We start from the raw sequence: 16,079 nt of genomic DNA on the forward strand, positions 1-16,079 counted from the left end.
ATAGATTCCCTGGGGTGGGGGGAGGGTGGCATCTGTGCCCCACCTCCGCCTGCCCCAATACTGAACCCCCAGGCAGCTCCAGGCTTCAGCTGGCATTGCAGCTCAATGGAAGACCACAACCCTACTAGTAACAGCTGGGTTCAGAGAAAGTGCTAGGGCTGGCCCCTGGCACCGCATGCTGCTGGGGCAGGAGGCAGGGGAATATAGGGCGGCCTGGGATGAAGCTGCGTAAGCAGCCTCCTGCCCACCTCCTATTTGTCTGTGCATCGCCTCTCTGAACTGCAGCCTGGCCCCAGAGGACCAGCCCCACACCCCATTAGTCCACAGCATCCTTGCCTATAGACAGCTGCCAGGAGGGGTCCGTGTACCACCCCTGCCCCCACCCCAATCTGGTGCCTCTGTTCGGTTTCTTTTGGTGATTCACATCTCAGGGCCGTGTCAGCAGAACTGACCCTTAGTACAAGTGACAAAAATAGGCCCTTTCAAGAATTTCGGCTCCAATCCAAATGGAAACACAAGAACAAGGAGGGCAAAACAATTAAGCCCCAAAAGACCAAAGAGAAATACCTTCAATACCCACCCCCATCCTGCCCTACTCCACCAAGGCAGAGCTGCCTGTAAGTGGCCACAGACATTGGGGCTGCCTGGCTTCCTGGACCCAGGAGAGCAGCTGCTCCCAAACCCTGCCAGGAAGAGTGTGTGGGACTCCGTGGTGGAAGGCTGTATTTGCTGGGTGTGGGTTCCTGCTTAGGGATCTGCTGCATAAAACCCTCGCAGTGGGCCCCTCCTGAGAGCAGAAGTACCCTGCCGGCCCAGACAGAGCTCATCCAGTGCACACAGAAGGAAAAGGAAAAGCTCCTGTTTGATGGGTGAAGACAAAAGGGAGCCAGGCAAACCTAAGGAGGGGAGGGAGCCTGGAAAGAGGAAGATGCCAGAGCTGAGGCAGCCTAGCATGGCCAGGGCTGAACTGCCAGAGCTGGGAGCCTGGGAGCCAAGTGGGCTCCAAGACTGTAAATCTCATCCTCCTTCCCGCCAGAACAGCTGTTCCCAGGACTCTCAGATTACTTGTTGCACAATCTTCCCACTTTCTTTGGGGGGTTGGGGGGGGGTGAAAAAGCAAAAAAAAATCTCAGCAGCAACACAGAGCTGCTGGAAATGCCGTCATAGCCACCCCCACAGCAGGCAGCAGCGGGAGGGGTACAGGGCAGTCACTCAGGAAGCCAGGAGTATTCCCATGTACAGCAGAAGAGCCCGGAAGAGGGACATGGGGGCCAGGGACAAAGTAGTCCCCTCACAGCTAATTTCAGCTTTTGAGGTTTTCTTTTGATCACTAGGATCCTTAGATGAAAAGGCTGTGAAGCCCCTGGTAGCAGCAGTCTGCTAGAAAAACACAGGAGACGCAAAAATCCTGAGGCTTGGCTGAAAGTGAAAAGTCACTGGCTACCAGGAATGCTAATTGGACCCAAGAATATGGCCATTCACCCTGCTGAGAGCCGGAACCCTTTCTGGGCAGCCCTGGGATGCAGCGCCCCCTGCTGGGCGATGCATAGAAAGCAACGTGGAGTGGGTTAGAGAGGAGGAAAGGGTAAAGGATGGTGACGAGCGCCAATGGCCCAGTGGAGCTGCCCAGGGCATTTTCTGCACAGGATCATGGTAGAGATACAGAATGTGGCTTAAGGGATTTCATCTCATTTGGGCCTATCAAAACTAAAGTAGTCCAAGGCATCTGGAGTCCTGAAGAATCCCTCAGCCGAACCCAAAGTGAGACCCCTCACTCACTTGGGAAGCAGAAGGCATTCGGCTGTCCAAGGCCCAGAGGCACCCCTGCCCCCACCCATCCTACGCACATGCACCTCGGAGTAAGGTGGCTCTTCCCAGATGCCGTGAGGGATCCTCAACCTTCCTTGGCACAAAGTGTTATTTACATGCACTGGTTGCGTGGGGATTAGCACTTATTTCCAGTTAGAATAGAATTCCGGAGGCGGGATAAAGTCCATGGAAGAGCACATGAGGAATGTTTGCTGCCCAAACATACATGTCCCACTGTATTCCTCCCCCCGCCTGCCAGGGGGAGTATGCCTGAGACCCTGGGGCTGGCTCTCGGTGGGCAGCAGCACACTGGCTCAGCTGATGGAGCTGCACCTGCCCAGAGGCAACTCTGTTCACCCTAGACACAGACTGTCAGCTGCACCTCACAGCACGCACTGGTCGCCAGGCCTCCTGGGCACCACGGCTCCTTCCCTATCCTCCCCTCCAGGCCAGTCCGAGCATCTGCTCCCCTGAGAAGAACGAAGGAAGTGCACATCTGGACGAAAGCAGCTCCTCCCACCCCCCAGCTCCACCACCTGCCCCCACCTCCTACTCTGAGGGATGAGGCTGCTGCTCAGAAGGTGGCTTCTGAGGGGACGCCAGGGGGCAGACGTGCAGGCCCACAGAAAGAAGGGGGGCTGTTAGAAGTGCAGGACACGTATGTCCAGGTGCGTGCAGAGTTAGAGCGAAGTCAGGAGCAGCCAACAGCGGCGTTCACACTCTGGGGCAGAGCAGGCAGCGTTCAGAGCCCTGTTGATGCCGGCTGAGAGCAGACTGGCTGTGCCGTCTGCCAGCTGCAGATGGCTCCACACCCGCCAGAGCCCAGTAAAGCATCTCCCCTGGAACAGCCACATGGCATGACTGTGAGTCTCCTCTGGGGCAGAAGGCTGGGTGGGATCACTGCAAGGTCAATGGCACCATCTGGACCCCACACCCACAATCCTCATGGCCCAGTCCCCACCCCCACCTTGGGCTCTGCAATGCCAAGGTCCTTGGCCACTAGTGCCCCCAGTCCAAGTCTGAGCAGGCACAGTGTGAGGTCCATGTGGAGAGAGTGGACACTGCTGCACAGGGAACAGGGCTTCCCACCACCCCCGGGGGAGAAAGTTAACATGGCAGACGGACAGGCAGAAGGGCCCAGGAGGTTCTCATAACTACTGTCTCTGGGCTCTCTAGCAGCAAGGGCACAGGACTGAGGTGGTGCCAGGCACAGGTGCGTGGAATTCGACAAGATGCTTTAAGACACGAGTCACCTAACCTGTTTCGGAGTCTTCGCTGTCAGAGGAGCTGGACTCACTGGAGCTCTCCGACTCTGAGGATGAGAAGCCCTTCATCTTAGAGGAGCCAGCAATCACATCAACTTTCTCAGCTGCAATCCAAGCAACAGGAAGCGCGTCAGGCAGGGTCCTGATCCAGGAAAGGATGCTGTAGCCACAGGCACAACCCACCCACTGGGACGAAGGACCAGTGGGAAGCCTGTGCCCCGTGAGCTGATGAGGGCTGCTCCTAACCACCAGCTGCCATCATCCCAGGACCTGAGTGACCTTCTGGTTCCCACTGGTAGCCTGCTGCACACCAGCCAAAGACTTGGCTTTTGTTGGAAATTCAAGGCCCTCCAATCTCTCAGAGTATCTTTTGGGTGGTTTATCAAGGATCCAGAGACCAGGCAAGGAGTAATTTCCTAACACAGTTACTGCTGGGCTTGGGTTTTCTCAGTTACTTTTCTGGGAGGGAGTGAAGAGGACCCAAAGGGAACATGACACCCAGACACAGAGCAGGACAAGGAGAGAGCCCCAGGGCTCTCCCGGCATGGCTGTCCAGTGCCTGAATGTCACCATGTGGTATACCCGAGGGAGAGGCCCAAGGACCCCAGAAGCCAGTCTGAGCTGGGATCAAAGGCTGTGTGGAATATCCTGACACAGATCCTAAGTCCCATAGTGCCAAAGGGAAAGCTGTGAGGGCATACATAACACGAAAGAGATGCTTGGAAGAGTGTCCCCAGAAAGGGCGCCACACCAAGTTGTCCCTGCTAGAGAAGAACAGAAGCTGACTCAGTCCTAAGCCACTGCATCGGCACACAGGACTCTAAGGCACTGCAGACATGCCTTGCTTGTGGCTTTCTCGTGGCCACGTGCCACAGACCATGCCCCACAGAGGCGGGAGGTGGTTTTCAGGGCAAATTCAGCACCAACCAGTCAGCCGGGATGAAAGCACCTGCTGCTTAAAGCAAGGGTCAAGACACCGAGGTTTGGGTGGATTCAGACAGCCACCAGCCAGAGGGGTCTGAAAGGCACTTGACAGCCCAGGACTGAGTGTGACCTTCCAGAGGTTACTATGTCAAGGACACAGATTTTATAATTAGAACAAAAGCCCGCAGAGGGAAAGGGCTGTATGAGGAAGGAAGAGTTAACTGAGGGTACTCATGGGAAGGACCCCCAAGCCCACAGGGCCCAAGTGCACCTTGAGGTTTCCTTTTCTTCCGCAAACAGGAGGTGACATAGCGCTCCAGCTCACGCAGTGTGGATGGCTTCAGGGTCTCAAAATCGATCTCAATCTCGTCAGGGTTGGAGTTCTTGAGCGAGGGCTCCCGAGACTGGATGATGTGCACCACTCGGCCCAGCTTCTCGCCAGGGAGCTTGTTGATGTCCAGGCTGAGCTGCCGCTTCTCCTCGTATGACATGGGCTTGCACTTGTCCTCCTCCTCTGATTCGTATGCAGGAGGGGGCTTGTTCTTCATGGGTGCTGGCTCCTTCTTGCTACGAAGGGACGATGCAGACACTGTCAAGAGTGGGTCCCCTGAGGAAGCTGGGCACTCATTCCTCTATGTGAGTGGAGGGCTTCCCACACCCCACCTGCTGGCCTTCACAGCAAACGGGACATGGGCAACTCCACCCTTGGGAGCACCCAGTGGAGAGTGCAAGCAAACCATGACCCCAGGAGCTGCTGGAGGTGGAGCTGTGCTGTGGCCCCGAGCCTGCATCTGCACTACGCTATCCTCCTTCACCAAGGTGCTGAGCTCCAAAGGCTCACCCCATAGAACAGGGCAGAGAGCGCACAGCTAAGTCCTGCACGTGAGTGCTGCCAGCCCCATTGGGCTAGCTGATGCTGCAGAGGGTGAGCCCCTCTACCATGTGGGCAGAATGGGCCAGAGGGCCCGAATGGCCTCAAAGCAGCCCCTGGAAGAAGGGTCCCCACCCAGGGCATTCTTGGGGGGCACAGACCTCGCATTGCTGTTGCTGCTGTTATTTTTCTTTGTCTTTTTGGGAGGAAGTTCCTTGGCTTTGCTTTTCTTATTCTCTTCTACTTCCTCTTTCTTTTTGTGCTTTTCTTTTTTCTTTTCCTTCTTGTCTTTCTCCTTTTTCTTTGGTTTGTTCTGCTGGGGCTGCGAGAGGGCTGCGAGCTGCTCGTGCACGGCTTTGAGCTGCAGACCAGACAGGCAAGACACACACCCAGGGCTGAGACCTCCTTACCATCACACGAGGCCCACATGGTACGGCATGAAGCCCCAAGCATCAGGGTGTGGGCATGGGGGAGGCAGACGGAGGGCTGGCCCTTGGCTCTGTGACCCACCACGGTAACCACATTCCCCAAGTGCCCACGCCTATCTATTCCCTGAACCCCAAGGATTGCCGGTGTGCTCCGTGCCAGAGGAGTTGCTCAAGCCGACAAACGCTAAGCCCCGTGGCCTCCCTGGTCCCAGGAAGAGGGTCCCCAAGAGGCTGGGCAAAACATATAGACACACTGGGCACTAAGGCTTCGTGACTGGCTTGCAGGGAGAGAAACAACTAGGCAGGCCCAGGAGAGACAGGCATCCCAGCTCGACCTCCTCCTTCCAGACGTTGGAAGGATTCAGAAGTCTTACCTCTACCCGTAAAACAGCCAAGCACCCCCCAACCTCAACACATACAGTATACATATGTGTATGATCAACGTGCACTTGACCCAGCAGAGGGGAAGAGGCCACAAGGTGATCAGTGGCAATTCTGCATCCGTGGGACCTCAGAGCCAGAACATCCCTTGGAATGCTCTGGGAAGACTGCCCTGGTCCATGGACTCCAGGGGCCAGGAACAGAGTCAGGGGTGCCCTCACCTGCTCCTGGAGCTCAGCCAGCCGCTGGGCTCGCTCCTCCTCGGAGTCGTCAGTGGAACTGTCGCTGTCCGAGGAGCTATCGCTGCTGCTGTCGCTGGATGAGGGCGGGGCCACAACCTTGGTGGGAGGGGGCACTGCCGGGGAGGACACAGCCACCACTGGCTCCTCAGGCTCATCAGGCATCTTGGCAAAACGCATTTCGAACACATCCTGGGAAGGGAAAGCCATGCCCGTGACGGCTGCTAGGTGCCTAGGCTGTGACCCAGGATCACCTTGGCCTCACTAGCTGCTGGGGCCAACTCAACAGGAAGCAATCAGAGAGTGAAGAGGGCTTGAAGCATGGTGACCCTCTCTCTGCCACTAACACAGGGTCAACGGGCTGGCTGAGGCCCTCTAACAACTCTTTCAATACTCTTCTCTCAACTCTCACTTTGAAGAGCAAGGTGGTCCTGAGGTGGCTGGACACCCACCCCTTGGGGAACACAGCCCACGTAAGGACATGTGACTCAGGCCACAAAAGGCAGGCCAAGGCCAATCCCTAGAAAACAGTCCCTTAAGGCGCCTGCCAGGTCCATGACTCTCAGGCAGGAGGCTCTGCCTGCCTTTGGTTGGCACTCCAGTGCGAGTGGGTAGGGTCTCTGGTTTTAGAGAGCTTTCCAGGCAGAGGGAATAGCACGTGCAAAGGCCCCAAGGTAGGAGTATACCTGGCACAGAGCACACAACCACTCAGGGGCCAGGCCCCATAGCAGTGAGCACGTGTCTGAGTCTGCCTTCCCACTCCTCAGATCACCCACGGAACACCTAACCAAGCAGTGCCAAGCGGCTGGCTGAAGTATCTCTAGGGCATGCAGGGCAAGCACAGGAAGTGTGGGGGTGCTGAAGACAGGCAAGGGAGGGTGCCACCTTGTGAGGTGTAAGCAATCTAAGCAGAGGCCACGGGCTCTCACTCCAGGAGACTGAGACCCTTCAACTCTAACACCCAGAAATCCAATGGAACCACGTGGGGTCACCGAGCACAGTGACAGCAGTCCTGTCTGGACACACAGGGTCTGGCTATGCATTGCCCACCAGCTGGCAAGTCCTGTCCTACTCTGGGGACAAAAGTGATCAAGCCAGTGATGACTGAGAGGACAGGGCTGGCTTCCCAGCAGGATTCTGGGACCTACTCTAAGCCTGGAATAAACTGATCAACGTGGCAACTGATTAAATGAAAGGACTCTTCTCCCAAGTGTGTTGATACTTCAGAGCGCATCACATGGGTTCAAGAACCAAGACTGCTGTTTCAACCCGGGGCGCACTCAACGGAACAGCCCTAGAAGCCCTTCCTGATGGCCCAGCAGACAGGCCCTGAGGTTTCCTGTCCTAGCAGCAGGGAGAGAGGGTGCCCTCTGCAGCAGGCATCCACATAGCTGTGGTGTTGCTCCCCTCCCCTCCAGACCACCCAGTGTGTAGCGTCCTCCCCCCCAGCAAGGCACCTGCCTGCATTCTGTTAAATAGTTTTGCTGACCACCAAGTACTGGAAAGGCAATAACTTTCTTATCTCTTCAGAAATAAATCCTTGAGCAGGTCTGAGGGGAGGAAGAAGCTACATGGGAGGGGACCACTAGAGACCATCACCAGCCTGCCCGCCAGGGAGAGGGGGCCCAGGCAGGAAAAGGCAGCAGCTTCACACCAGAGCAGAAGCCCCCAGTGAGGCAAGGGGGCAAGACCCCAGCGCTGCGGCACCTGGCCATGTGACAAGAGAGCAGTGCCCCTCCCCACCCGCAGGACAATGGACGTGGGAAGGCTCAGGGCCCTGACTGACTCCAAGGGGCAGCAGGTTAGAGAAGCGAATGTGCCTCAGAGTGACAAGACATCATAAAGGGAGGTGACCACCTCTCCTTCCCAGGTCAGAGGGAAGGCCCTTTATCAAGTGGGAGCTGCTTCAGGCCACTTTGTCTGTGAGCCTGGTCCCCCCGGTCCCCCTGCCCAGCTTGGGGACAGCACCGCCCTTACTATGAAAGCATCCCCACTTCCCCCTCTAGATTGTGGCTGTTGTGGAAATGGGGAGTTGGGGCAGATGGCACTTCTTCTGAGGCCTCCTATTCCCTGGGTGCTCATGGCCCTGGCCTTCCTGAGGCCCAAAAACCAAACAGCATCGACTACAAGACAAGATGCCAATGGGATGAGAAACCAGCATCAACAGGGCTGGAGCTGCTGGTGTCCAGCTATATGAGCCCATCACCTTCCTGTCTGTAGGACGCGAGAACCCTGCTCTCGCCCAAATAGGGGGTATTTCGGGACACTCGTGTCTATGGGCCCAGGGCTGCTGCAGGAAAACCTTGCTGGGTGGCTCCAACAGTCACATGTCTGCCCCAAGCACCAGTTTTGTGGTCAACAGGAATGACGAACTCCCCGCCCCCCAGGAGCTCACAGTCTATGGGAAACAGAAAGCCCGGCGAGTACGTGAACAGTGGTAAACATGCTCAGTGCTAAGGTGGAGACAGCAGGGGGTCAGCATGAACCAGAGACCGGAAAGGGTATGCTGAAACCTAAGCACAAAAGGTGGACACCACGCCAAGTGCCAGAACACAAACGTTGCTGCAGAGACCAGGGAGGATGGCACCAAGAAGGGAAAGGACAGAGGGGCAAGAATGTAGTCAGGGAGTGCCATGAGGACAGTGAAACGCAACAAGATGCATGCGTCTCCTGAGGGCAGTGATGGTGAGGAGCAACAGACCCCAAAAGCCAAAACTCATCAGGGAAAAGGGGGCCCAGCTCCCCACCCAGCATCCCATCATCTCCAGCACATCCCACTGTTTTCAGACAAGTATCTGTTCTTGCTTGAATGGTGAGCAGGGTCACCTACCCTGGGTTACATCACATCCATGTGGGAAGCCTCCCCCTTTAATGAAATAAATGTGCTCAGGTGCCAGGAGGCCGCAGGCAGTGGGAGGCCCATCAGCTGCTGGGGACATGGCTGTGAGGGGAAGACACGATACACACACCCCTACCTCAAAAGCTTCCTGCCTCTGGGATCTAACGCAGATCCCAATATACTTTTCAGTTTACTTTTCTCTGCTGTAAAAACAATTATACACATCCTCGAATTTGCCACTTTTTTCTTGAAATAAAACTCTGGTAGTCACATGGGTCATAATCACTACCCAACTTCCTAAATACTCTTCACTTCATAACAGAGCACAGAGTGAAGGGGGGTGCCACCAGCAGCCCTAGGCCCACCAGCTGTGCCAACGCCCTTCAGCCCAAGCCAGCCTTGGCCTCCTAAGGAAACCCTGACCCCTGAGGCGCCTGGTCATCTTTGTGGCCATAGCTAGAATTTAGAAGCTGGAAGAGGAAAATCAAGTGGATACTTTCTATGCAGCTTTCCAGATAAATCCTACAACTTGAGCACAGCCTAATTAAGAGATCTAATTAAGCAGGTCCCAGAACCTATTAAAGAGGTGAATGAGGGCTGGGGCTTTGTTCCTCCCTGCCTATGATGAAGAACCTAGCTCTCTAAACCATGACAATATAGAAGAACTCACAGAAAAAGAAGAAAAACAAGCCTCAAATGCCACAAACAAAACTGCTCGCCAGGAGAGAAGCCTGCCCAGGAACAGCTGCACACTGACTCTGTTGCCAAAGAGACACCCCCATCCATCCACTGATGTGAAGAGGTGACCTGCCCTGGGGCAGGCAAAGCAAGCTGGGGGCAGAGGCACCCCTCTCCCCTCCTGTAGGGCAAAGCCCAGTCTACTCCGGCCCAGTATCCAGAGTCAGTGTTCAGGAAGAAACCCTTCTGTTGGCTCACGCCTATAATCCTAGCACTCTGGGAGGCCGAGGCAGGCGGATCGTTTGAGCTCAGGAGTTCGAGACCAGCCTGAGCAAGAGTGAGACCCTGTTTCTACCAAAAAAAATAGAAAGAAACTATCTGGACAACTAACAATATATAGAAAAAATTAGCCAGGCATGGTGGCACATGCCTGCAGTCCCAGCTACTCTGGAGGCTGAGGCAGAAGGATCACTTGAACCCAGGAGTTTGAGGTTGCTGTGAGCTAGGCTGATGCCACAGCACTCTAGCCCAGGCAAGAGAGTGAGACTCTGTCTCAAAAAAAAAAAACAAAACAAAACCCTTCCGTTAAAGAGGCTGCTGTGTGGCAGACATCTCAGTGGCCTTGCGTGCTATAGGTGAACTCCATGTCTGGGCAGACTCACTCTACTCCCAGATGTAGAAAAATGCCAAAAAGGAGAAAGAAAACAATTTTTTATTGGAAAAGCAGAGATTTGTGAAAAGGAGTTGGCTCCAGGATGTCAGTATGGGACAGGAAAATAGAGACACAAAAATTAGGAAGAGAGACCTAGAACACATTAGAAGTGTTTTCTATTTCCTTTCCCTTTTTTTTTTTTTAATAAAGTAGCTCAAAATAGCAATCTTTGGTGCTGGCAGATAACGTGCTTTGGTTTAGCTGTTTGCATGAGGGCAAATAAAGGGTACAGGTATCAATCTGGGCAGTGTGGGCAAAGCTACCCCCATCTTCTCAAGAAAGTGGGAAGGATGGAGGAGCCTACGGCACAAATCTGAAGGTACCACTGCCACCGCATGGCCCTGTGCAAAAACTGCATTAAAATTTAAAAAGCCTCAGGTCGGACGCGGTGGCTCACACCTACAATCCTAGCACTCTAGGAGGCCGAGATGGGCGGATCGTTTGAGCTCAGGAGTTCAAGACCAGCCTGAGCAAGAGCGAGACCTCATCTCTACTAAAAATAAAAAGAAATTATATAGACAGCTAAAAATATATATAGAAAAAATTAGCCGGGTATGGTGGTACATGCCTGTAGTCCCAGCTACTCGGGAGGCTGAGACAGGAGGATCCCTTGAGCCCAGGAGTTTGAGGTTGCTGTGCGCTAGGCTGACGCCACGGCACTCACTCTAGCCTGGGCAACAGAGTGAGACTCTGTCTCAAAAATAAATAAATAAATAAATAAAAAATAAAATTTAAAAAGCCTCAACTTCAAGGGCGGGAAATACAAACATAAACAGTGAAGGGGCAGTCTTCTTTGTGAAGAAAAAGCACACACACAATACCAAATTGTAGAGAGAGCAAACCCCCACTTCCAGAGTCAGAGAAAATAAGAAACGACCAGTAGAAATAAAAACCGTCAAGTCCGAGCATGCATTTAAATAACAAGACCCAGGTCCATACTAGTAAGAATGAGCCTAACCAACATCCCAAGGGAAGTGATTTTCTTCTACATCAAGAGTGTCAGGACATGTCCTCTGAACCAAAGGTAGCCCCTAACTTAGAACAGGGGAAGCGGTGCCTTAGGCAGTAGAGGAGGTAGGGGTGTTACAGTGGTGAGTCTGGGAGAACTCATGAAACTAGCAGACCTCGGAAGGAGGCAGGCAGTGAGGCTCAGGTGACCTCTGCCTAGCACAGACACCACCAATGGCTCCGCGAGCCATCACTTCTGCCTTGGAAGCACTTCACAGACAGAAGCCGCTCAAAGCACATAATGACACTTCACGACAGCACGTAACCCAGCCACATGGCCTTCTCTGACCCCAAGGGCAGAAGCAACCCATGGCCTTGGGGAGAAAAGGTTAGCAATTTTTATGATTGTGTATGTATAATTTGAAAGAACTAAAAAAGATTATGGAAGTACTAAATATTGACTTTATTCTCCAAAATTTTTAACCCAATCTTATTAACCAAAAGTAATCACTATTTAATCTTGGGTGTGTATTCTTCCTTTTTTTGAAACAAAGAAAAGTGCAGTTAGTTTACACAACTATGCTGCAATCTGTACCCCCTTCCATGCTCACATGTGCACTCCGCAGTGTGCACCACCTGGGACTTTCAACTTGAGGGAAAGGGCCCACGAACACCACCCATTAAGGAATCGGGGTCATGGGGAAATGGCCAGTCTGCAGCTAGAAGGCAAAACAAAAGGTTTCAAGGCTCTGGTGAAGAAACAGCCACAGTCAAGCAGTTACTTCAGCTTGTAACTGTGACGACGGTCTACTACAGGCAAGAGTGTCCCCTGCCAACCTGAGACAGGTTTGTTTTTGAGGAGGTTGACCCCATGTACAGCACACACATGCTCTTCTGGCCAAGCCCCGCCCCGCCGTGTGGGTGGAGGGTGGAGAGGAGGCTTTTGGGGGGACATGCCAAAACATCACCAGCCACCCTGCTTTAATAATAATTAAATAATCCCAACTGAAAGCACATGCATCAGCCTGAGCTGAGTGCACTTTTCCAAAGCAACATGGCATCATCCTAAGGAACATGAAAGAAATAAAATCTGCCAAAGCCCATAGAGGTCTGGTCCCACCAGGACCTCAGCCTGCTCTGCTGCAGGTGGCCACGCCCTCCCTGAAGCCTCACCTGGAGCTTGCGGGCCATGGCCACCACCTCATGGTCGGGAGGGTTGTACTTATAGCAGTTGGAGAACATCAATCGGACATCAGCACCAAATTCCTGAGCATCGCGGTACTCACGGGCCTCCAGTTTAGACTGGAAAACAAGATAGGTCCCCGTTAGCCATGACTGTCCATGTTCCAACAGGGAGGTGAGGCTTCTCAGTGGCTCTCTCGGTTTGATCCAGACCCTAGTGAGGGGACAGGCCATACCCCAGTTCTCAGCATCAGGCGGACAAAGAGACACTAAACAGCAAGTCTCAGGGCTGGGAACTTCCCTCCCCGCATCCCAAGCTCACCCATCAGGATCCCCTGCCTGCCTGAAGGGCAGGCGAACACAGACTCCACAGAGCTTAAGCCAGAACTGAAGGAGGGAAGAAAGGAGGGCTGGGCCCAGTTCTAATTTGGCATAAAGCTGACGCAGTACGGGATGCTGGTCAAAGGGACACAACCCTGTTCCCTACTCTGCCTGTCCCATATTTGGGCAGATTTACTCCACTGCCAGAAGAAAAATGGAAAAAAGTCTTAAAACAAACAAAACCAACAATGCCTTGAAACACTACAGTGAACGTGTCAGCATGTATAGCGTGCCTTCCACACAGAGGGTCCCCTCCAGCACAGAGCGCCCGGCAAAGTCACCAAGCCCTGAACTCTCATGGAGCATCTCCTCTGTGCCAGTAATCCAGGGCCCTGGGCCCCTGAGGCCAGAGGGCTCCTCTTGCTTTTCAGAGGACAAGGGGAAGGGGGCTACCAAAATGGCCAAGCACACTATCTCAGAGCATGTCCCCACAGCTCCAGCAGAGGGCGCTGAAAGGTCTACACAGCCACACAAGTTCAAGAGCCCCAGGCCAGGGTGGGCCTGCCCCGAGCTCCATGCTCACCTTGATAGTGCTCATGTCCATGGGGTGCTTGATGATGTCACAGTAGTCATGCAGGCCCAGCGCCTCTACGTCCACAGGCTTGTAGAAGGGCCAGGCATAGGCGGCATGCTTCTTGGCAAACATCTCCTTGAGAATGCCACTGCAGCACTTGAGCTGCTCCGAGACCTTGGTGCTCTTCTCTGGTGCTGGGTGCTGCTGAGAGTCGGGCACGTCCTTCTTTGGGGGTTTCACAGGCCGGCTGCTCTCCCGCCGGGGGCCCACTTTGGTGGTCTTGGGCTCCGGGGGTAGTGAGGGCGGCTCATGAATGGGGTCGATGGTGGTGGGGGTGGTGGTGTCTGCTTTCCTCTTCACCCCCTTCTTTGTCTGCCAGGAGCACAGGCATGACAGGCACAGTCAGAGGTGGCACAGCTGCCCCTCAGGGTCACCCCTGTAGCCAGGCCCTGTCTAGGGTCCCAACACTCACGGGACACAGGACTGAGGACAGAGACACCTTATCCCACCACTCCGCTCTGCAGCTAAGACAGGACCTCCCAGCGGCAGGAGAAAGTGCACAACTGAGTGCAGGATCTGCTCACTCAGAGGCCACAGAACCTCCTGAAGCCATTTCCTACCTAAGACCAGGGACCTCCCCCCCAGTGCCCATGGGGCAGAGGAGCACAATTTGAAGAGTATTTAGATGGTTATCTGCAAATATACACAGCCTAAATTAGGGACAGGACAGGGACCCACGGGGAGCTGTGACATGATTATGGGATCTTTAGGTCAGTAGAGCAGCTGCTTCTGGACTGTAATTTAAACATGGCATGATCCCCCCAGAAACACCCACCAGTGCCTGGGCGCCAGGACAGGTTCTACATAAAGCACAGGCAAGGACAGGGCCACCTGTCTCCTGCAAGCCCCCCTGTCCTTGATGGCAGCAGCCTGCCACCACCCAGATGCTCACCTTCACAGGCTGTGGGGTGGCCGCGATGATGGGCGGGTGGCTCTGCACGGGCTGGGGGGCTGGAGTGGGTGGGGGTGGTGGCTGGGGGGGAACTGGTGGGGGTGTCTGCAGTGGCTGGGGAGGCACCACTGTCATGACAGGGGTCTGGACGATGAGGTCTGGGGTGACAGCAGGAAAGGGGTGAGGTGTGGCCTGCACAGGTGGAGGATTCTGTTGAGGGGTCTGGGTCTGTGGAGGAGTTGATGCTTGAGTCGTGTTTGGTACCGTGGAGACTCCAGGTTTTGCCGTCCCTGCCAATCGTAAAAAGGACAAGAGAGTCAGAGGCTGTGCTGACATCCACGCTGACGCTGTAAGGCCAGCACCACACATCTGCCTGAAAGACAGACTTCACTTTGCCAAACCTGTCCACCTGCCCCCAGTGCTCAGGGAGCAGTGGCAAACCACACTTCCTGCTTCCCGAGGCGTCCTGGCTGCAACTTCCAACTTGGGCACAAAGACCCCTTCATGAAGCGGGGAGGCCCAGGCTGAAGTCGCAGGAAACACACGCTGAGTGTGGACACCGATACCGTGGACGGGGAGCAGCAAAATGCTCCTTGGCACCTCCAGCCACAGCTGCCCTTGATTCCAGAAGTGCTGCCTGGTGAGGAAGCACTTCTGGCAGGGGGACCGGCAGTGGCTGCCCTCACCAAGATTTCTGGAAACTGGCAGGCCCCGACCTCCCAGAGCCAAAGGAGATGGCTGGACTGCTACTGCCCTTTGTGGCTGGCTTGGGCTGCCTCCCAGTAGCTGTGCAGGCAATCTTGAGCACACAACGGTCACGTGGCACGGCCAACCAGCTCCAAACATAAGCGGTTATGACTAGAGCTCTCACATGAGCAGGTGGACCAGGGCATCAGAGCCCAGGAGCATGACCTAGACTGCCACATCCTTTGCATGCACGTGGGCTGCCATGAAAATGGACTGACACCCGGTGCCTCAGAAAAGTAGCCTTCACCTGTGGGCTGTCCTTGGGCAGCACCTAGGTTGCCAGTGTGCCTCAAGGAGCAAGGGTGAGGTTCTGCTGAGTGTTCCAATTCTCCTTCCCCAGGCACCACTCCTGGGCTTCTCCCAGACTGGAACAGGGAAGCTATCACCATGTCTGCCCAGCATGTGGCCCAAACCCCTGGTCCCAGGGACTGAGGACGGGGCTTCTCAAGTAAGGAAAAGGGATATGACCTGACACGTGAAACAGCCAAGGAAGGCATGATATGCAAACAAGTTCTCCCTGGTTACCCCTGGGTGCTGCAGGGGAGCCAGCCATCCCCCGTTCCACCACCACTTCAGAGCAGGGTGAGGCCAGGGGAAAGAGAAGCAACTCACACCCAGGGAGCACCTCGCACATACCACCCTTCTGCAGCATAGAGCCGCAAGGGACACAATGCAGACAGCAGCTGTTAAGAGATTTTCCTAGAGAGAAACATTTTTTTCAGTGGGCAACTCTCTGCCAGCTGGCCTCTGGAATCCTGTGTCAAGGCAGAAGGGAGGAACTGAGAGGGCTGACATGGAGAGACAGACAAGGAGGGCTTAATTTTGCCTTCAGATGACCAGGCAGGCACGCTTCTGACATGCATGCACTAAGATAATTCAAATAACAAACCTCAAGGATTGGGATATTAGTTAAAAATGCTTCTGTTCACCTTGATTTCTTTAAAATGGAAAAGCAAAAAAACCATCTTGCTTATACTTTCTTTTTAACATAAGTCCATCCGCCACCCTCAGAAAAGGCAGGGCCAAATCATTTCTGCTAGGGGAAAACCACAGGGTCACATGACCCTGTGGGTGGCTCCAACATTGAAATTGCTCCCACTCTGACCAAACTGCAGCCCACCAAATCAGTAAATAATGTCCATTGTCCCACCATTTCCAGTCCTCCCCTGAACTTGGAAAAGGGACAGAGATGAGGGAGAAGTACAGCCA

The 16,079-nt window shown here is 54.4% G+C and overlaps 1 protein-coding gene across 2 annotated transcripts in view; it reads right to left on the reverse strand.

The window, feature by feature from the left end:
- BRD4 (bromodomain containing 4) overlaps positions 1–16,079 on the reverse strand; it is an 88,541-nt gene that overhangs the window by 15,223 nt on the left and 57,239 nt on the right. For both annotated transcript variants that reach the window (XM_069477976.1, XM_069477986.1), the window contains exons 5-11: positions 14,124–14,413; positions 13,181–13,543; positions 12,268–12,396; positions 5,900–6,109; positions 5,031–5,230; positions 4,270–4,565; positions 3,068–3,178 (exon numbers count right to left, since the gene is read on the reverse strand). In XM_069477976.1, the coding sequence (XP_069334077.1) occupies positions 3,068–3,178; positions 4,270–4,565; positions 5,031–5,230; positions 5,900–6,109; positions 12,268–12,396; positions 13,181–13,543; positions 14,124–14,413 (1,599 nt within the window). The remainder of the gene's footprint in view (positions 1–3,067; positions 3,179–4,269; positions 4,566–5,030; positions 5,231–5,899; positions 6,110–12,267; positions 12,397–13,180; positions 13,544–14,123; positions 14,414–16,079) is intronic.

The sequence above is a fragment of the Eulemur rufifrons genome, chromosome 2 (genome assembly GCF_041146395.1).
Source record: "Eulemur rufifrons isolate Redbay chromosome 2, OSU_ERuf_1, whole genome shotgun sequence".
Taxonomy (NCBI): Eukaryota; Metazoa; Chordata; class Mammalia; order Primates; family Lemuridae; genus Eulemur; species Eulemur rufifrons.